This window comes from Leopardus geoffroyi, chromosome A3 (assembly GCF_018350155.1).
Source record: "Leopardus geoffroyi isolate Oge1 chromosome A3, O.geoffroyi_Oge1_pat1.0, whole genome shotgun sequence".
NCBI classification, from domain to species: Eukaryota; Metazoa; Chordata; class Mammalia; order Carnivora; family Felidae; genus Leopardus; species Leopardus geoffroyi.
In genome coordinates, this window is record NC_059336.1 from 1,515,101 (window position 1) to 1,532,723 (window position 17,623).

A 17,623-nucleotide genomic window follows, 5' to 3' on the forward strand; every position below is an offset into this window, starting at 1 on the left:
GGCGAGCGCAGCCCGCTGACGGGTTATCCACACGCCCGGCGATGCACGGTTGGGCGATCGTGAACTTGGCGGTGGGAGCGTCACAGGGTCACAAGGTTGTGGGCGGATGTGTTTACCTTCTGGAAACTTACAGCTATTGTTTGGTTACTAACGTGGTCTGGCCAGGGCCCCCGCACCCCCGCTGGCCGGCACGGGGTGCGCCTCCTGGGGCAGACCCTGGCCCAGCCATCGTCACAAATTCCGCCCGGCGGAGGAGGCCCCGGCTCAGAGAGGCTGGGTGACTGGCCCAAGATGGCTCAGCTCTCCGGGGGAAGGCGGGGGAGGGGGGCGCAGAGTCAGGACTCAAACCTGGCCGAGGTGGGGGAGGGGGAGCAGGGCACGGCCAAGCTGACCCTGGACGGCCACACGCCCACGCGAGAGAACGCACCACACGTGTGCACACGCGCAGGTGAACACGCACAAGGTGTGGGGCAGCTCACGGAGCCACGGCCAAGCACATCCGCTCACGGTCCCCACGCCCCCTCCCTCACGCACACACACACAGATCCGCGCCCGACAGCACACAGACGCATGGGCCCCGACAGGAGGGCCGGTGGGAGGCCTTGTGCAGAGGCGTCCACAGAGCTCCAGGGTCCGGCCAGAGCCTGGGATCGCCCTGGCTGACCTCCAGCCCCTTCTGAGATCCCGGGGCCCGGCCACCGCCGCCAACGGGGCCTCACCAGGGAGCAGGAAGTGCCTCCCGGGACCTCACCAGGTCTCCTGGCCCGGAGCCCGGGCCTCCTCCTCTCGCCCTGAGGTCTCCCTGGAGCGCACTCAGTGCCCCTGGGGGAGGCTGGTGCTCCTGCGGGGCCCTGAGGACGCCCGGAAGGGGTGTGGGGAGGGGAGCGTGGGGGGCGGGGGCAAGACGGGGGTGGGGGGTGGGGGCAAGGGAGCATGGAGGGAACGTGTGGAGGGGGAGCGAGGGGGTGCAGGACAAGGGGTGCAGGGGGCGCGTCATGGGGCAAGCAGAAGCCGACCTGTCTCTGCACGAGCGTGGCCACGACGTCCCAGCACAGAGAACAAACGCAGGAGAGCTCCCTACCGCAGCAGCCCCCCGCCCGGGCCCAGCCTCACCGAGCACCTCCACCTGCCCGGGGGCCCAGAGATGCCCCTGACCTGGGACACCTGGCCCTCTGGGAGCGCCCACCACGCAGGGGCTCCCCAGACGCAGCAGGGACACTTCCGACCACAGGTCTGGATTTCTGTCTCCTGACCTCTGGGAGGAACATGCCTGCGCCCATTATCCCCGCCGTACAGACGGGAAACCGAGGCCGGAAAGGTCAGCCCGTGGGGAGCCAGGATGCGAGGCAAAAAAGGGACACCGCGGGCCTCTGGCCCCCACCCACCTCAGCCCCCTCCACTCCCCTCCCCTCACGGCCCAGGCCCCGGATTCTCCCTGTTAACTGGCCCCTCGGTAATTATGGGAAACAATCCCGGGTCTGTGTGGTTCAGCCCCGACCCGTTTTGCCACTTTCTGTTCGAAGGCAGAGCCCGTTTGGCAGCTTTGGGGCAGTCTCTGCCTCCTTGCTGCTCAGAGAACCCAGAACCTGTCCGGCGGGTTTGGCCAAAATTGTGCCTTGTTGCCCGTGCAAGTTCACACACTGCTCACTTCTGTCTCCCTCAGGTGGGGAGCGCTGGGGCTCGGCCCGAGGTCACTGGAGGTCGCTGCAGCGAAGGACCATGTGAGTACCTGGGGACCCCAGGGTTCGCAGCTCCAACAACGGGGGAGGGAAAGGAGGGGGCTGGGGTGCCCAGCCCCTGCTCCCTGAGCAGGGGCGGGGGGTTGGCCGGACGGGCATTAGAGGCACAGCCACCTGCCCTGGGGCCCCTGGCCGAGGGGGCTGGGGGAGGAGGCCCAGTGGGCTTCCTGGGCAGAGGGACGGGGTGCAGAGAACTCTGGGAAGTCGTCATCTGGTGGGGATCCAGGGGCACCAGGAATGGGCCGCTGGCCGGCACCGCATCCTGGACCTGCCCCACTGCCTGGACCCCCACAGGGCAGAGGGGTGCAGCCATGGGGGTGGGGGTCGTACGCAGCGCCACCCCCCCCCCCGGTGCAGTGCTGGGCACCCCGGGACACTCGGCGGCCCCCGAAAAGCAGCCACAAACAGGGACGCGCGTCCCGCGCAGGCTCCCTTGACCAGGCCTCGGGGAGGAAGCCCGGGAAGGCGCAGCCACAGAGGGCCAGCCCATCCTCCAGGAGTCAGGTTGCAGGGCCCGCTGTTACCTGAGCCGCAAAGCAAAACCTCAGCCCGCCAAGCAAGCGCACACCTGCCTTGTTCCCCTGAGCGTGCATGCGTGCGTGTGTGCACACGTGGGGTACGCGGCTACACGGACCTGTGTGCGTGCGTCGGCGCGTGCGGCTCTCCCCGGGCCTGCGCAGGGCTGCGTGTGCGGCCGGGCGGGGGACTGAGGGCGGCACCGCGTGCGTGGGGTTTGTGTGTCGGGGTGCGCAGGAAGGCGTGTTAGGATATTGTCGGGATGCTGTCGCCTCCCTGTGTGCGTGCGGGCGTCACACACGTGTGGCACAGGTGATGTTAGAAACCACCGGGCAGTGACGCCCCCCTGGGCATAAACTGGCCCAGGAGCTATCGGGAGACCCAGGCCATGGGCTTGTGCCCTAGCTTTGTCCCTTGCAAGCTGGGGACCTCACTCTGAGCCTCAGCTTCCTCAACTATAAAATGGGGTTGCCACAGCTACTCCGTGGGTGAGCGTGAGACCCCATGAGTCGTTGCACGGGAAGCTCCCGACAGGTGCCTGGCGCCCAGGCTGGCCCCTGACCGCCAGCCAGCCACCCGGTCCCCGGAGCACCCACCACACCCGAGGAGACCCGACAGCCCGAGGTGGCACGGCCTCTGGTGCTTCCGGGAGCCCAGGTCAAGATACACGCCCACCGTCTGTGTCAGGGCCAGGGACACGGAGGCACAGCCAGGCGGGCGACTTGGCCAAAGTTGCCACGGAAGAGGCTTTGCCCATCACCACCGAGGCCCCCCAGAGAGGGTGGATGGAGGCACTGCGGCCTCTTATGCGCTCTGAGGCTCAGCCCCGAGTCTGCAGACCCGGAGGCCCAGCACCTTCTCGGAAGGTCTCGGGGCTCCCGTGTGTGTGTAGCCGGCCCTCTCCCGGGGCCTTGGCACTCTCTTCTGTGTGAGGGGGCCGGATGGCACCTCCCCTGGACACGGCCACCAAGACCCAGGGGACCCGAAGCGTCCACACACTGGACAGCTGTCCAAGGATGCAGGTGTGCACCTGGCGAAGTCTGAGGCCTCTCCCCTGAACTTGGGTCCGGGGCATCCTGCCCTCTCGCGAAGGGTCTTTGTGGCAGTGGGATGCGTGCTTGTCTGAGAGAGGAGGCGCCCCCGTACGTGGCACTATCAGCCACCTGGGGGCCACGTGAGGGAGGCGCTGGTGGAGGGACAGCGGGCAGTGGACACAGGGTCTCCGTCCGCACTTAGCTGAGCACTCCGCTGCCAGGCCCTCGGCTGGACGCGCATTGCCTGGACACGCGGCCTCTGGAAGGTGTCGCCTGGACAGCTGTCCCTAGATAGATAGAAAGGAGCCTGCTCCTGCCGGGGGGCTCAGCCCCAGCAGAGACCTTCCGGTATAGGCGTCCAGAGTGTCCACGGGCCCCGAGGAGCAGAGCTCAGGCCTCTGTCCCCACCGCACCCCGGCCAGCAACTCAGGCCACCCCCTCCTGTGCACAGGCCACCCGGGCCCAGAGACCGGGGCCCAGCCCCCCACCTGCGGGCACTCCTGGCAAAACGCGGAGCAGCTGCTGGGGAGAGCTGGCTCCAGGCAGGTGGGGACCACCTGCCTCCACCTCCCGCCCCTTCCTTAGACCCTCCCCCTTCCAGGAGAGTGGAGGCCAGGACAGGGTCTACCCCAGAAGACCGAGTCTGTCCACTCTGCCTTAGCCAGATGTGCTGTCACCTGCCCCCCCGGGGAGGTCACACAATCCCTGCAACACTGTCACCCATGAGCTGGATGGCTCTGGGCCTCTCCGGGAGAGGGGAGGAGATGAGAGGGGAAGGGAGGGGAGGGGAGGGGAGGGGAGGGGAGGGGAGGGGAGGCTGCCGCATGATGCATCCCTTCCAGCTCTATTTCCAGCTATCAGGACAACCTGCCCTGTGTCGCTGCTATGCCCTGCCCCGCGTGCAAGAGACCATCTCCTCTCGTGACGTGGGGCCTGAGGGGCCCTGAGGTGGGGGGAACGGGGTCCGCCGGCCCTGCGTCGTCACCCTGGTGTCGTCGTGGGGACCCTGGCCCACCTCCCGCTCAGGCTCAGGGTGCAGGGCTGCTCCCGGGCCTATGGGCACCAGAGGCTCCCTCGGGCAGCTCCCTGTGGACCAGGCGCGGGCCTGTCTGGCAGGTCTGGGTGGAATTTCAAGCACCGCGACTCAGCCCCTGCCTGGCGCTCCTCGCCCAGCCTCCCGACGAGTCTGCAGAGGCCCCCGCTCCCTGTGTGGCTCCGGGGGCCCTGCTGCACGATTAAAAGCCCCCCAGCCAGCACTGCGGGGCCACAGGGGAACGAGCCAGCGGTGCGTGCGGGGCAGGGCACAGCATCCACGGACCCCGGAGCCGGTTCAAACCCCAGCTCCACTTCCTCCAGGGTGGCTGGGGAGCATGACGTGATCTCTTTGGGCCTCGGTTTCCCCCTTTGGACAGCAGGCCGGGACTGGCATTAATGCCTCGCTCGAGCACTGGCCTCTCCCGGCCCCTAGAATCTCAGGTCTTGTCTCCTAACCTCACCAGGTGAGCTCCAGCCCCCAGCCTTGAGGTGGGGTCCCTCCTAAACTCTTGTCATCTCCACTCAACACGCAGCCACCGAGCAGCCACCCCCGTGCCCCTGGCCATCACTCGGGGGTGGCCCAGAGCCCAGGCGGGCCCTCAGAACAAGCTAAGGGGCCCCGGCATCCCAGCACCTGCGGCCAGCCCTGTTCAGTGGGCTCCCACAGCCAGTGCAGGCCAGAGGATGTCACCGCGTCCTCCGGCCGAGGCCTCCTGGTGCTTTGATGCTTGACCTCAGGTCCAAAGAGGCTGCTGAGAGCCACACTCCACGGTCCAGTCTCCCTCAGGCAGCTTCAGAAGCCTCCGGCTGGCCCCGACCCCTGGGTTCTCTTGGGGTCACGGTCAAGGACACTCCTGGGTTCCACCCCCAACTCCAAGAGCTCAGAGCATCGTGCTTCTTCTGTGCTCTGTGAGCAAGAATCACCAGTCGGGCCGGCCTTCTGGGCCGGCGCCCACCATGTGGTGGCACAGCATGACGGCCCCTGGGGGCAGCCGCCACCCCTCCCAGCAGGGACACTGGCAGTGGCACGTGGGGGTTCCCAGCGCGGGGCTGCTCGGTGGGTGTTGCTGCAAACACTCGTGTGCATGTCGTCAGCGCAAACGGGATGAGACGGCGCTCCCTTGGGCCGCCAGGGCCAGGACTCGGGCACAGCCTGGTGTGATGGGGCCACGGGCAGCTTTGAGCGCAGGCTTCGAGGGCCTCGAAGGGCCCAGTGCTGTGCAGAGAGTGTGTCCTCATGGGAAGGGGGGTGACGGGCCCCGTGGGCGTAGCAGGAGAGGGAAGGTGGGGTCTGGGTGGATGTAGGAGGCCGACGGGCGGCTGTGGGAGGCCAGCAGGAGACGGGCCAGGAGCGCCAGGAGCTCAGCCACCTGCTTGCGGGGTCCAACGGACCCCAGGGCTCCTTGGGCTGAAGCCCAGAAGAGGCCACCTCCCCTGGCCTGGAGGTGAGATCCAGAGGGAGAGGGTGGGGTCCGGCCCCAGGTGCACCTGGGAAGAGTCCGTCCCTTTGGAAGAGTCCGTCCCGCGGGGCCTCGTCCGTCCCGCGGGGCTGGCAGCAGCCTGGGTAAACACAGGCCAGAGTCCAGACGACCATCCACAATTACTTGGGGCGAACTCAGGGAGAAGGGGCGCTGGGGCCTCAGCACCCCTTAATACATGCACACACAGCATGGCACACACACATACAGGCACACACAACACGTGCAGTACTCGTGCACAGTACACGGGTGCGCGCAGTACTCGTGCACAGTACACGCACATACGCGTACACACATACCACACGTGCAGTGCGCACACCACACACACACACAGGGCGTGCACGGCGCCCCGCCTGGCCCAGGACGGAGTGCAGCCTGAACGCGTGGCAGCCCAGAGCAGAGGTCTGGGTCGGAGGCCCGCACTCGCTCCAGCAACTGGCAGTGCCCCCTCCCCTCAGAGAAGCACCTGGAAGAGAGACCTTCCCAGAAGGGCTCTGCATGTTGCAACCAGCTCACGGGTTAACAGAGCATGTAATGGGTGCCGGGAGCCACTGCAGACCAGGCCTGGCCCAGCCTCCTGACCTGTGGCCCAGCCTCCCGGGCCTGGGACCAATCTGTGGCCACAGGGGCAGTGGCAGGCGAGGGGAGGAGGGGGGTGGCATGGGGACCCACGGCCCTGTGAGCCCACTCCTCCCAGCTGCCCGCCCGCCAGAGATCCCCGCCCGCCGGGGCCCAGAAAGGCCTGGAAGGGAGGGAGGGCAAGGGCATCCAGGCCCCAGCCCCCGGGGCCCCTCAATTCTGATCTCAGGCAGTGGACCCTCAAGGTGTGCACGGCCCAACCAAGTACCTCTGAGGACCTGTGGGGAGGAGGGGGTGGGGCCAGCAGTCAGTGGGATTCCTGCCCCCTCCCCAGGACCCTGTGGCCTCTCAGTATGGGCCCCACTTCCCTGGGCAGACAGACGAGGCTGGTGTGTGTGTTTCTGCGGATCTGCGCCTGCATACACAGACCCTTCCCCAGCCAGAGTGACCTCTCCCCACGCCTTCCTCTACAGGCTGGGGACAGAGGGGCGGTAGAGGCCAGGGGGCCGTTCCCTGTACCCTGAGCACAGAGGGGCCTGGGCCAGAGCCCTCGGGAGCCATGGAGAGCTTCATGGAGTCACTGAACAGGCTGAAGGACGTCCATGAGAACGAGGTCCGCGGTGAGTGCCACGGGGGGCGGGTGTCCACAGCCCTCACCTGGGCCAGGTCGGGGTGCTCCTCCACGAACCTCCAAATCTTGCCAGACCTGGAGGCCCTGCCTTCCAGGCCCAGACGGGGAGTCCTGACCCAGAGCCCAGAGGAGGCAGGCGCCCAGCCTCGGATCAGCATCCCTGAGTGTGGCCCTGGAAGGTGTTCTCCCAAAGGGTCAGCCGACAGCAGAGCAGAAATAAAAAGCCAGGCCTCCAACAGAAAGCCAGACGCTTGGGTTGAGATGAGCCCCTCACCCAGGGCAGGGCAGGGGTGCTGGCGGCCCACAGCCGTGTGGTTGCCCACCTCCAGGGATGGATGGAGGCCCATCCAGAGCATTCCGGGGTTTAGAGCTGAAATCCTGCTCCCCGACAGGACCCCCGAGGCCAAGATCTGCCCCAGCCCACAGGCCTGTCCACTCCACCCCCCGTCACGGGGCTGGGGCCAGCATACTCCCCTCACTCTCGGCCGGCCCACAGCCCTCACACACCACCCTGAGGGCCCGAGGGGCCCGGATCTCTTCCCCGGTGACCTGGAGAGGTGGGGACTGCGTGGGCCCAAGTCAGACTCCAGCCCAGTGGCAAGGGCTTCCCCAGAGAGCGTGTTTTATTTCCACACTGGCTGTGCCCCCAGAAACCACCCCTCCGGGACTCGGCCTGGTGGGATGGCCTTGGGGAATCAGTGAGGGGGTCCAGGCAGGCGGTGGGGGTCCGCAGAGGGCTCTGCCTGACAGCCAGGGGCAGGAGGTGACCCCCACCCCTTTCCTGGCTCCCCCCAGGTCTGCAGAATAAACTCCTGGAGCTGAACTCCGAGAGATGCCGGTGAGTCAGGACAGACCCTGGCCCGGTGGGAAACCAGTGGGAAACACAATGACCACAGTCCAGGGCGCTAACGCTGCCCCCATCCAGCGATGCAGAAGGGGAAACTGAGGCTCGGGGCTGGGGGCGGGGCTGAGTCACCGGTCCGAAGCCGTGCCTCGAGTAGCTGCTGCAGCCAGGACTGGAACCTCCAAGCCCCGCCGAGCGAACAGGGGCCCTCCGGCGGGGGGGGGCAAGCCGTATCCGCTCGGGGCACCCAGGGCACCAACAGTGGGACCCCCAGGGCCCGCGGGGCAGGTTTTCACATCGCCGCTTCACAGTCGGCCGCACTCCTGTGCCACCGCCAGCAGCGCGTGGACGCGGCCGGTCACCAAGGTGGCCACGAACGCTCGCGTTTGGGCCGCTGGGCCAGCACCGCCCTCGTAAGGCCGGGCCCTACTAGCATTCCCAGCAGGTGCACCCCGCGGGACCCAGCCCGGGACTCACCCCGGCAGGAGGGGCCTCCCTCCCGGGCAGAGCAGAACCCGCGCCTCGGCTCGCCCCCCACAGGGACGCCCAGAGGGTGGAAGAGCTCTGCACCAAGAACCATCAGCTCAGGGAGCAGCAGAAGGCGCTGAAGGAGAACGTGCGGGTGCTGGAGAACAGGTGAGTGGACAGGGGTGGGGCGGGAGGGCAGCGGACCGCCGGGAGGCCTCGCGCTCGGGGGGGACTGAGCCAGGCGGTGCCGCCCGAGCCCTGAGCCAGAGGCACTTCTGCGGCTCCTTCTCACGCTCGGCAGAACAGGGAAGGCTTAGCCCACGTGCCGGGGCTTCCGCAGTCGGGGGAAGGCAGGGCCGCGTCCCCGGAGCAGGGCAACGAGGGCCCCAGCCCCCTCCGGGGGCCCCGGTCTCCGTCCTGAGAGCGGCCTCTTGGCCCCGCCCCACACCGCAGGCTGCGAGCTGGCCTGTGCGACCGCTGCATGGTCACCCAGGAGCTGGCCAGGAAGAAGCAGCAGGAGTTCGAGAACTCGCTCCTCCAGAACCTGCAGCACGCCGTCCTCCTCAGTGAGCCCCGCCCCTGTCACCTGCACCTTGCTCTGCCCCACCCCGTCCTCCTCAGGGAGCCCCGCCCCTGTCACCTGCACCTTGCTCTGCCCCACCCCGTCCTCCTCAGGGAGCCCTGGCCCGTTACCCTGCACCTCTCTGTCGCCCCCCCCCAGGGGGCCCAGGGACCCCCAGGACCTGCTCGGCCTCACATGGGGGTCTCGGGGAAACAGACAGTGATACAAAAAAGCCCCAGCGGGCCCCGGCATGTCCCTCACTGGTCAGTCACCTGGGCTGGGGGTGCCCCCAACCTCGGGACGCAAGCCCTCCTTCCTGTGATGAGGACAGTCCCACAGAGTCCGGAGCCCCCGCCTGCCAATGAGGAGGACAAGCCGCCTGTCCCCCAGGGGGCGCCCCAGGGACAAGCTTCGTTGCGGGGGGCGGGGGGGGGCGGTTCCCACCACTTTTGATGGCCTCCACTGCCTGGTGCTGTTTACTCAGTAGGGTCCAACCACGCACTCACACAGCAAGCACATACGGGGCGCCTGTGGGCTGCCAGACCCCGGGCCGAGTGCTGGAGTCACAGCTGGGGGACAGGCCAAGGAGGGGGACTTCCCTGGTGTTGTGGGGACCCTGCCCCTGCCCTGCCTCTCCTCCCCCAGTTCTTCACTGATCAGCGCATTTTGCAGCCAACGAGTTGAACCGGCTGCAGGGGGAAAACGAGACGTTGAAGGAGGAGATAAAGCGGCTTCGGGGCCCACGGTGAGTGGGGGAGGTGAGCACCCACACTCCCCAAACCCCCCCCCATGGGAGGCCCCCGCCACTGGTGCAGAGAGGAGGGCACAGGACCCCGGGGGGTCCCCACAGGCCATCCCCACGGCACAGACTTCTAACCTCTCATAGTCCAACAAGTGGGGGCCTGGGGGACACCCTAGAAACTGAGCTGGGTCCCCAACACCCGCGGCAGCCATCAAGGTCTTAGCCCTGCGGAGCCATGGACGGCGGAGTCTCAGGCAACATCAAGAGCGAGTGCTTTCCTGGTCACCTGAGTGTCCCCGCAGGGGTGGCTTGTCCCCCAGGAGGGTGCGCCCTGGCCTTCCTGGTCCTGGCACCGCCCTTGCTCACCCTCCCTGTCTTTGCCTCCCCTCCGGAGTCAGGCTCAAGCCCCAATACAGGGAGGGTGCCTCAGACCCCCCCTCACCCCTACCGCTCCCCTCCCCGGGCGCTCGGAAGGCTGCCATCGAGAAGACATCGGGAGGCCATGAGGAGGCCGAGGACGACCATCCAGGTGGGAGTCCCCAGAGGGGAGGAGCTGTGAGGGACAAGAGGCCAGAGAGTTGGGCACCACTGAGGAGCCCTCTGGCTGGAGGACGGAGCTGCCCACGCCTCTGAGTGCCTCCTAACCGGCCCTGCCCACTGCTTCTCCTCCCACAGAAAAGTCCACGGGGTACAGGACACCTCCAGTAGCCAAAATCTCCCCAAGCGCCAGCCTGCCCGAGACGCGGGCCCCAGACACGGTGAGCACGAAGGCCCCCAAGCCTCCTCCCCTCTTCCAGGCAGCCCCAGGCTCTGTGCCGGGCACGGCGCCCAGCCCCACGCGGCAGGTGGGCCAGCCAGGGACTGCTGGGTGGAGGCGAGGCTCAGAGCGGGCGGCTAACTTGCCCAAAGTCACAGAGAACAAGGGCAGAGGCCGGCGGCCGCCCCCGCCCGGCTGACGCGTCCACCCGGCGCAGAGCCCCCAGCGGATCTCCAACCAGCTGCACGGGACCATTGCCGTGGTGCGGCCTGGGTCCCAGGCATGCTCTGCTGACCGGGGCTCCACCAACGGGACACCCGCACTGCCGCTCACCGGGAGCAGCCCCCCCAGCCCACCCAATGAGCACAGCCTCCCCCTGGACAGGTGAGGCCCTGCCCGCCACCGCCACCCCAGCAGAGCGCCCGGTCTCCAAATCCGGTCCCACTTTTCAGGAGGCGGCCAGGACAAGGGGAGGGGGGTGTGGGGGTAGCAGATGGGGACTGAGCCCCGGGAACCCCCTCGGAATTGGTCTAAGACCGACCACCCTCAGTGTCTGAGAGCATCGTGTGGTCGGGACACAGGGGCTGGGGCCGGAGCAGGCAGCTAAGGCCGGGAAGAGAGAAAGATCTCCGTGTGCAGCTCCTTCCTCAGAGCCCCGGGCCCCAGGTCACTTCTGGCCCCTCCACGACCGTGTGCGCGGGCCTGCCTTGCAAGCTGGGGCAGCTGGGCTGTGAAATGGGGGCTAACCCAGGGCTTCTCCTCTCCCTGCAGCTTTCTGCGGGCCGCCCGGCACCCGGTCATGACCTATGAGTCCCTGAAGCGCTCCCTCCGGGCTGACCGCCTCTGCCTCCTGAACCGCCACCTGGCCCTGCACCTTCAGAGCCCCCACGGCGGCTCCCAAGTCCCCGCCTCAGCCCCCAGCGGCCCCTGGCCCCAGGGCCTGAAGGCTGGAGAGGCAGAGGCCTGGGAGGAGCCCATGGGCCCGCTAGGCCTCCCGGGGGGCCCAGTGGACATGCGACACCCTCTGCTGGAGGGACAGCAGCTGCGGGCACAGGGGCGGATGGGCAGTGCCAGGCTGAGGGGCCCGCCCCCGCCGGGGGGCACTCCACCCTCCCCACCAGTCAGCTCTGACTCAGAAGGCCCCCAGGGCGAGGCAGCCCTGTCCGGAGGGGGACACGCACAGCCCGCCGGTCCAGGTAGCCCCAGGGGAAAGGAAGCCACAGCCACACAGGACTATGTCCCAGACAAGCCCCTGGACCTCTCAGAGCGCGGCCGGGGCCGGGATGCCCCCAAGCCTCCTGACCAGCCGGGGTCACTCAGCCCCCCAGCTGCCCACACTCCCAGCCCAGAGCCGCCCCACGGAGCGGAGCCGCCTGCCCAGCCTGTACCCTGGGGACTCAGCAATGGCACCAAGGGAGCCAGAGCTCCAGAGGCAGAAGGACCCCCAAGTCCTGCGGTAAGGGGCCCACCCCTGTTCTCGGCCTCCACACGCCTCCAACCCAGGCCCGGCATCCAGCCAGGCCCAGGCCGTGCTCCCCCCTCTTTCCATCAGGTTGGTCCCCAGTGACACAGCCTGGCTGCCTGATTCACGCTAGAGGCGATGCCACCCTCCAGCTGCAGTCAGCCAGAGCCTGCTAGGCTGTGCCCAAGGCTGGGCTGGGGGCAGGGCAGGTGCCTCAGATGAATTCAGCTGCTTCCTCGCTTCCCCCCCCAGGATCCCTCCCAAGCTCTTCCAGGGCCCCACCCCAACGTGCCCTCTCCAAGCGGGACGGGAGATGAAGCTAGGGGGAGACCAAAACCTCCCCCCCACCCACACGGGCCCGATGCTGATGGCCACCCAGGTAGGATGAGTGCCTGGGGTCAGGAGCACCTGGGCGAGATAGTGGGACGGGAGGGGCCGTGGTCAGTGGCCGCCGAGGAAGCCCGTCCTAGGGCCCAGCTCAGCCGCCTGGACCTGCTCTGCCAAACCCTGGGTCTAGGGCTTGGCACCCCAGCTGCAGTCCCAGAAAAGAGTTGGGGGCCCAGGGCAGGCACATCTCTGATCATAGGCAGTGAAGGGAAGACCATCCTAGCAATTAGGGCTGCAGGGCAGGTACCGAGCTCCCCGTCACACAGCTACCCAGCCTGGGGATAGCCCAGCAGGTGGGGCCGCGGCAGAGGGTCCCGGAGACACTGGGAATGTTACTCGGCCCCTCGGTGCCTCAGTGTCCTCGTCTGCAGTTGCCACTCTTAGTCTGGCCTGCTAGAAAGGCCTGTGCATCCGCTAGACTCCAGGGCCCCCCACCCCGGCCTGACCCACACCCTGCGTCCTGCAGAGCTCAGCAAGGCCCAAGTGCAGTGGCTGGAGTCGGACGACCTGGACGAGTCAGACACCTCGGACGAGGAGGTGAGGTGGATCCCCAGCCGCACGCTCCGTGGGGCGGGGCCGCTGAGCCGCCTGGGCTGCCCCAGGCTCGGGGGAGGATCCTCGTCCTGACCACACCCCCAGGCCCTCAGGTGCGCCCAGGCTCGGGGGAGGGCCCTCGTCCTGACCACACCCCCAGGCCCTCAGGTGCGCCCAGGCTCGGGGGAGGGCCCTCGTCCTGACCACACCCCCAGGCCCTCAAGTTTGCCCAGGCTCGGGGGGAGGGCCCTCGTCCTGACCACACCCCCACACCCCTAGGTGGGCCGGAGCTGCGAGGTGGGGGCCAAGCCGAGCACACCGCGGGAGGGGCCCAGGTGCTTCTGCACCAAGGAGCGCGGGCAGAGCCTGCAGCAGAAGAGGAAGCGAGCCGCGGGCCCCTGGTGCAGAGGTACCGCGGGGACCGGGCCGTCGGGACGGCGTGGGGGGCAGCCGAAGCACAGCGCCCCCACCCCACCTTTGTAGCCGCTCAGAACAGAAACCAGCCCTGGCACCTCCCCCTGGCACAGGCCCCTTTGAGCAGGGACCCAGGTCAGGACAGTGTGGATCCTGGCTCTTCTCAGCCTCACTGTCCCGCCTGAGCCAGTCCCGTCACCCCGAACCTCAGTTTCCCCCCAGAACCGGCAGTTGGGGGGGGGGGGTGGCAGTAGCAGAGTGAGTGTGAGACTTCCGTGGGATAAGGCTGAGGACAGTTGTTATCACCGTCTTTGGCATCAGGGCGAAGGGGCTTCCTGGGCCACAGCAGCCCCCAAGCCCGGTGGCGTCCTGCTCCTCTCCTGGCCCCTCATGGCGGGGGTCTCCCGGACCCTCCTGTCCACCTTCAGAGAGGGGCATCACAGAGGGTGCAGGCCTCTGGGTGCGGAGTGTGTCTGTTCCCACTGAGGCGGTGGGGGCTGCTGGAATGTTTGCCGGGGGCGGTGCTGTGGGCCCCTCCCAGGAGAGCGCCCGGAGCCGGCGGAGGGTATCAGAATGACCTTTCACTTCCTGGTCAGGCCACAAAGGCAGCTGGGCTGAGAGCCTGTGAAAGCCTGAGCTAATAACACAAGTCGCCCTGGTGTTTGTGCAAGCAGACCAGCAGTAGGCAGGCTGGGCTGTGGCGCCACAATGTGCCATTGTTGCCTGGAAAGTGACAGTGGCCTGTGTTTGCTCGGGCGAGCCATGGAGGAGGCCAGCACACCTGTCATATTTCAAGGCACTTCCTGCTCGGCATATTCGGAGACTGTCCTGGTGGCCACAGTCCACAGGGGCTCTTGGGTATCCACCGTGCCCTCTGCTCTGAGCCAAGTCCCATCCCCGGTCTCCTCCCTGGGCGAACCCAGGGGCTCCCAAGCCGACACCCACCCAAACCCTGCAACGCACACACTGCCCGTCAGCGAGAACGGCGGTGTCGCCCAGCTTGTGGCGGGCACCGCTTGGCTCCAGGGGCAGCGCCCCTGGGTCCTGTGCCCACGCGGAGGTTCAAGGTGGCAGATGGAATCGACTGCCTGGGGGCCTCGCCACCCTGCCCAGTGACGGGGCATCACTGTTGCACAGGTGGGAAAGCCAAGACCCCCAAGAGTTAATCTGCCCAAGGCCACAGGGCTGGTACGTGGGGCCAGGATTCCAACGTGGCCTATCCAACCCAGAGCCCTCGTTCCGTTAGGGCCCAGCATCTTGGCAGGACCTACCTGCGAGGGTCCCGAGGACAGACCAACTGCGCCCTAGGCCCATGGAGGCACCCCACCAGTGTCTCGGGGATTCTGAGAGCATTTCCCGAGAAGCGGGATTTATCTAGAAGGTCCTGGGCCTTCAGCAAAGCATCGAGGCACTGGGGCCAAATGGTCTTGAGTCACACGCCTGGGGGGAGAGCCCACCCTCCAATCAGACCAGCCCCGCGCCAGTGTCTGGTGCCTCCAGGAACACATCAGCTCCCTTGCCCAAACGCTGCCCACAGGGCCCTGGGCAAGAACCCAGCATCACTGCGAGGGGGACACAGACTGCTGCCTGCCACCTAACCTCGGTCTACTCTCCACAGCCTCCAAGAAGCCACCCCCAGGGAGAAGGAATCCGGGGGACCCCCTGACAGCACATGAGGGGTCCAGGAGCCCAAGGGACACTGAGGACGGCAGCCCCCCACCAAGCAACGGCAGCTGGGAGGAGACTTAGCTGCTCCTGGGGGCACCACACCCAACTGACAGCCCAGCACAGGGCAGGAGGGGACCGGGACCTGGACCATCTCCACAGGGGCTGGAAAGGCCAAGAGGGGGTCTTTGGCTGGTCACTTGGACCCCTCCATCTCCACCCATCTCAGAAATGACCAGCTAGTCCTGGCGCTCGACCCTCACCCCACCATCTGCTTCTTTGGGGGGCAGTAGGGTTCTCAGAGGCAGGGGAGGCAGGGGTGACTCAGACTCCGGCCCAGCGCAGTCCCCACTCCTGCTGCACGTAGGCAACCCTTCCTGGGCAGTGCCCCCACTTCTGACGGTCTCAGACTCCACTGGCATCCCTGACCCCCAGGGCCCTGCGCGCCCGGCCACCCCCTCCCTGACTGGGCGGAGTGCGAGTGGTGGTCTCGGGCGCCCCCTTGTGGAAGCCTGCAAATGTGCCGGCAGTCAGGGTGTCGGGAGGCCAGCGGGCGGCAGTGGGCGCCCCACTGGAGAGGGTAACCAAGAACAAAGGTGTAAGGGATGGCATGTGCCGCTGGCAGAGTCAGGGGGTCAGCTGGGTCTCCAACTGCCTGGGCTCTTGAATGCATCCAGGCCTGGGAACAAAACCAGCCCCGTTTGCAGAGGGTACAGGGACCAGGGCAAACTCTGGGGAGGGCTGCAGGGAACAGAACGGAAAATGTGCCCCAGCCCCCACACAGAGTACCCTCCTCACTGACCGACTACTCCTGTGTCCCCAGACCACACGTGCAGGACCCCAGGGCGGCTGGGCCAGGATTGCACCCTTAGCCCTCAGGGGTTAGGTGCTCCTTCAGCCATTGTCACTTTAGGAGGGTGTGTCTCAGTACCCTCTGGGGGAGGAGCTTAAACAGGCTCCCAGGCCCCATCCCAGACCCACTGAACTGGGGTCTTGGGAGCAGGCCTGCACGCGAAGTCTGAGAAGTTTGAGAATTGCTCATTCTGGGCAAAGGCAGGCTACAGGGCAATGGCTGGGCCGGGTAAGGCCTGCGACAAATTGAGGGTACAGGTCTGACAACGGGAGCCCCACTCCCCCTCACTCACTGGCCTTCCCGCCTGCTGGCCCCAGAGACCAGAGGGACTAAATGCCCAAGAGGGAAGCTGGGGCGGGAGGTGCACGTCTGTGTGTGTGTGTGTGTGTGTGTGTGTGTGTGTGCGCGTGTGTGTGTGTGTGCGTGTGTGTGTGTGTGTGTGTGAAAACTCCTATTGTCAAAAGTTGCTCTGATCTGTCTGACATCAAATAAAAGCTGTGTGCAGACAAGCACGGATGGGGCTGGGGAGCAAAAGATAACAGTCCTCCATCGCTCCGTCCCCCCATCACCCCCTTCTCATCTTCCTCGTCTGACATCAGCTCAACTGTTAGCTACCCGTTTGTCAGCTGCCCACCTGCCAGGGGCCCCCCTCTAGTACCGCCTGGGCAGGACTGAGGGTCCACTCTGGGTCTAGGCACACCACTTCACAGCTCTGGTCTCACTCCTTCTAGGAGCCCCGCCAGTCACACACAGCGCCCCCACTTCACCGACAGAGGGGCTGAAGGTCGGGGAGGGTAAGCAGCTGACCCAAGGTGGCCCAGCTGGCAGGTGGCAGAGGAGGCAAAATCCGGAGCTCAGGCTCTTGGCTGCCCCAGTCGCCATGCTGCCCACTCCCCGCGCACCGGCAGGCAGCAGCAGCAGTGGGCACCACCCATGGGCACAGGGACTCCCCAAGAGGGAACTTCACAGGGCAGTTCTGCTGCCCGTGAGTGCCTGGCGGCCCACGTTCGGTCCTCATTACACATTTGGTCAAGCCCCACTTTCTGCCTGACGGGAAACTGTCCGCTCCCTCCCAAGCACAGGAGAGGCCTTGAAGGCCAACTTGGTAGGGCATCGGGAAGAGGAAAGAGGACAGGCCGGACGCTGGGCGAGCCTACCTGTGATGGCAAATGAAAATCAGTGGGAGGGGACACGGCCACGGTGGGAGGTGGGTACGGGGACTGAAGGGGGAGTGGCCGTGCAGCAGGCCCCAGCTGGGACAGGAGACTCCCTCACTCATCCTGCCCTCACACAGAAGCTCACAGCCAGGTTGCGTCTGCCCCGCCCCACCCCTCGCCCTCCCCAGCAGGGGCTCAGAAGATTCCCTGGATCAGGGTGTGTGCCCAGCAGCTACACGCAGAGGCACTACTGGGCCAACCCAGCAGCAGGTGCCCGGATCTGCAGCAGCACTGCTGACCCCGTGCTGGGATGTCCCTCACTGATCCTGAGTAATCCTGACAGTACCCTGAAGTCGTTGTCCCAGGCAGAAAGTTGGACAGAGCAGACGAGGTGGTGGCGGGACCCTGTCCCCCCCCCCCCCCGCCAAAGACACAGGTGGGCTCCTGGGGGCTCCAGAGGGCAGTACCCGAGCACGAAGCCACCTGCTCTGAGGTCAGGGGCACCTGGGTACAGAATGGGAAAGTGAGGCCGAGGCACCACGAAGGCTCAGGTCACGTTGCTGCTGAGGGAACTGCAAGACCCTGCCTGAGACTGAAGGCCCAGCACTGCCCCCATCTGCAGGTGATCCCAGGCAAGTGCCTTCTCCCTTCAGACCCTCAGTGTCTTCCTCAGTCAGTGAGGGAAGCCAGGTGGCACCACCTGCCATTCCAAGGAGCCTTGGGGCTCCTCGAGGAGATGACCTTTTGCAAGCTGAAGCCCCCTCTC

At 66.7% G+C, this 17,623-nt stretch overlaps 1 protein-coding gene across 2 annotated transcripts; it reads left to right on the plus strand.

Moving 5' to 3' along the window:
* The first annotated feature begins 1,496 nt into the window (after positions 1-1,496).
* On the plus strand, positions 1,497-16,212 carry RBBP8NL (RBBP8 N-terminal like). 2 transcript variants are annotated; one of them, XM_045444031.1, is made up of 14 exons: positions 1,497-1,721; positions 6,855-7,001; positions 7,808-7,850; positions 8,397-8,492; positions 8,778-8,890; positions 9,559-9,631; positions 10,027-10,157; positions 10,304-10,386; positions 10,603-10,769; positions 11,157-11,841; positions 12,100-12,226; positions 12,701-12,771; positions 13,048-13,177; positions 14,801-16,212. In XM_045444031.1, the coding sequence occupies exons 2-14, from the start codon at positions 6,941-6,943 to the stop codon at positions 14,929-14,931; spliced, it is 1,911 nt and encodes a 636-aa protein (XP_045299987.1). In that variant the 5' UTR covers positions 1,497-1,721; positions 6,855-6,940; the 3' UTR covers positions 14,932-16,212. The 2 variants fall into 2 exon arrangements, with proteins under 2 accessions (XP_045299987.1, XP_045299988.1); XM_045444032.1 differs by having other exon boundaries at positions 6,855-6,994.
* The last annotated feature ends 1,411 nt before the right edge of the window (positions 16,213-17,623 follow it).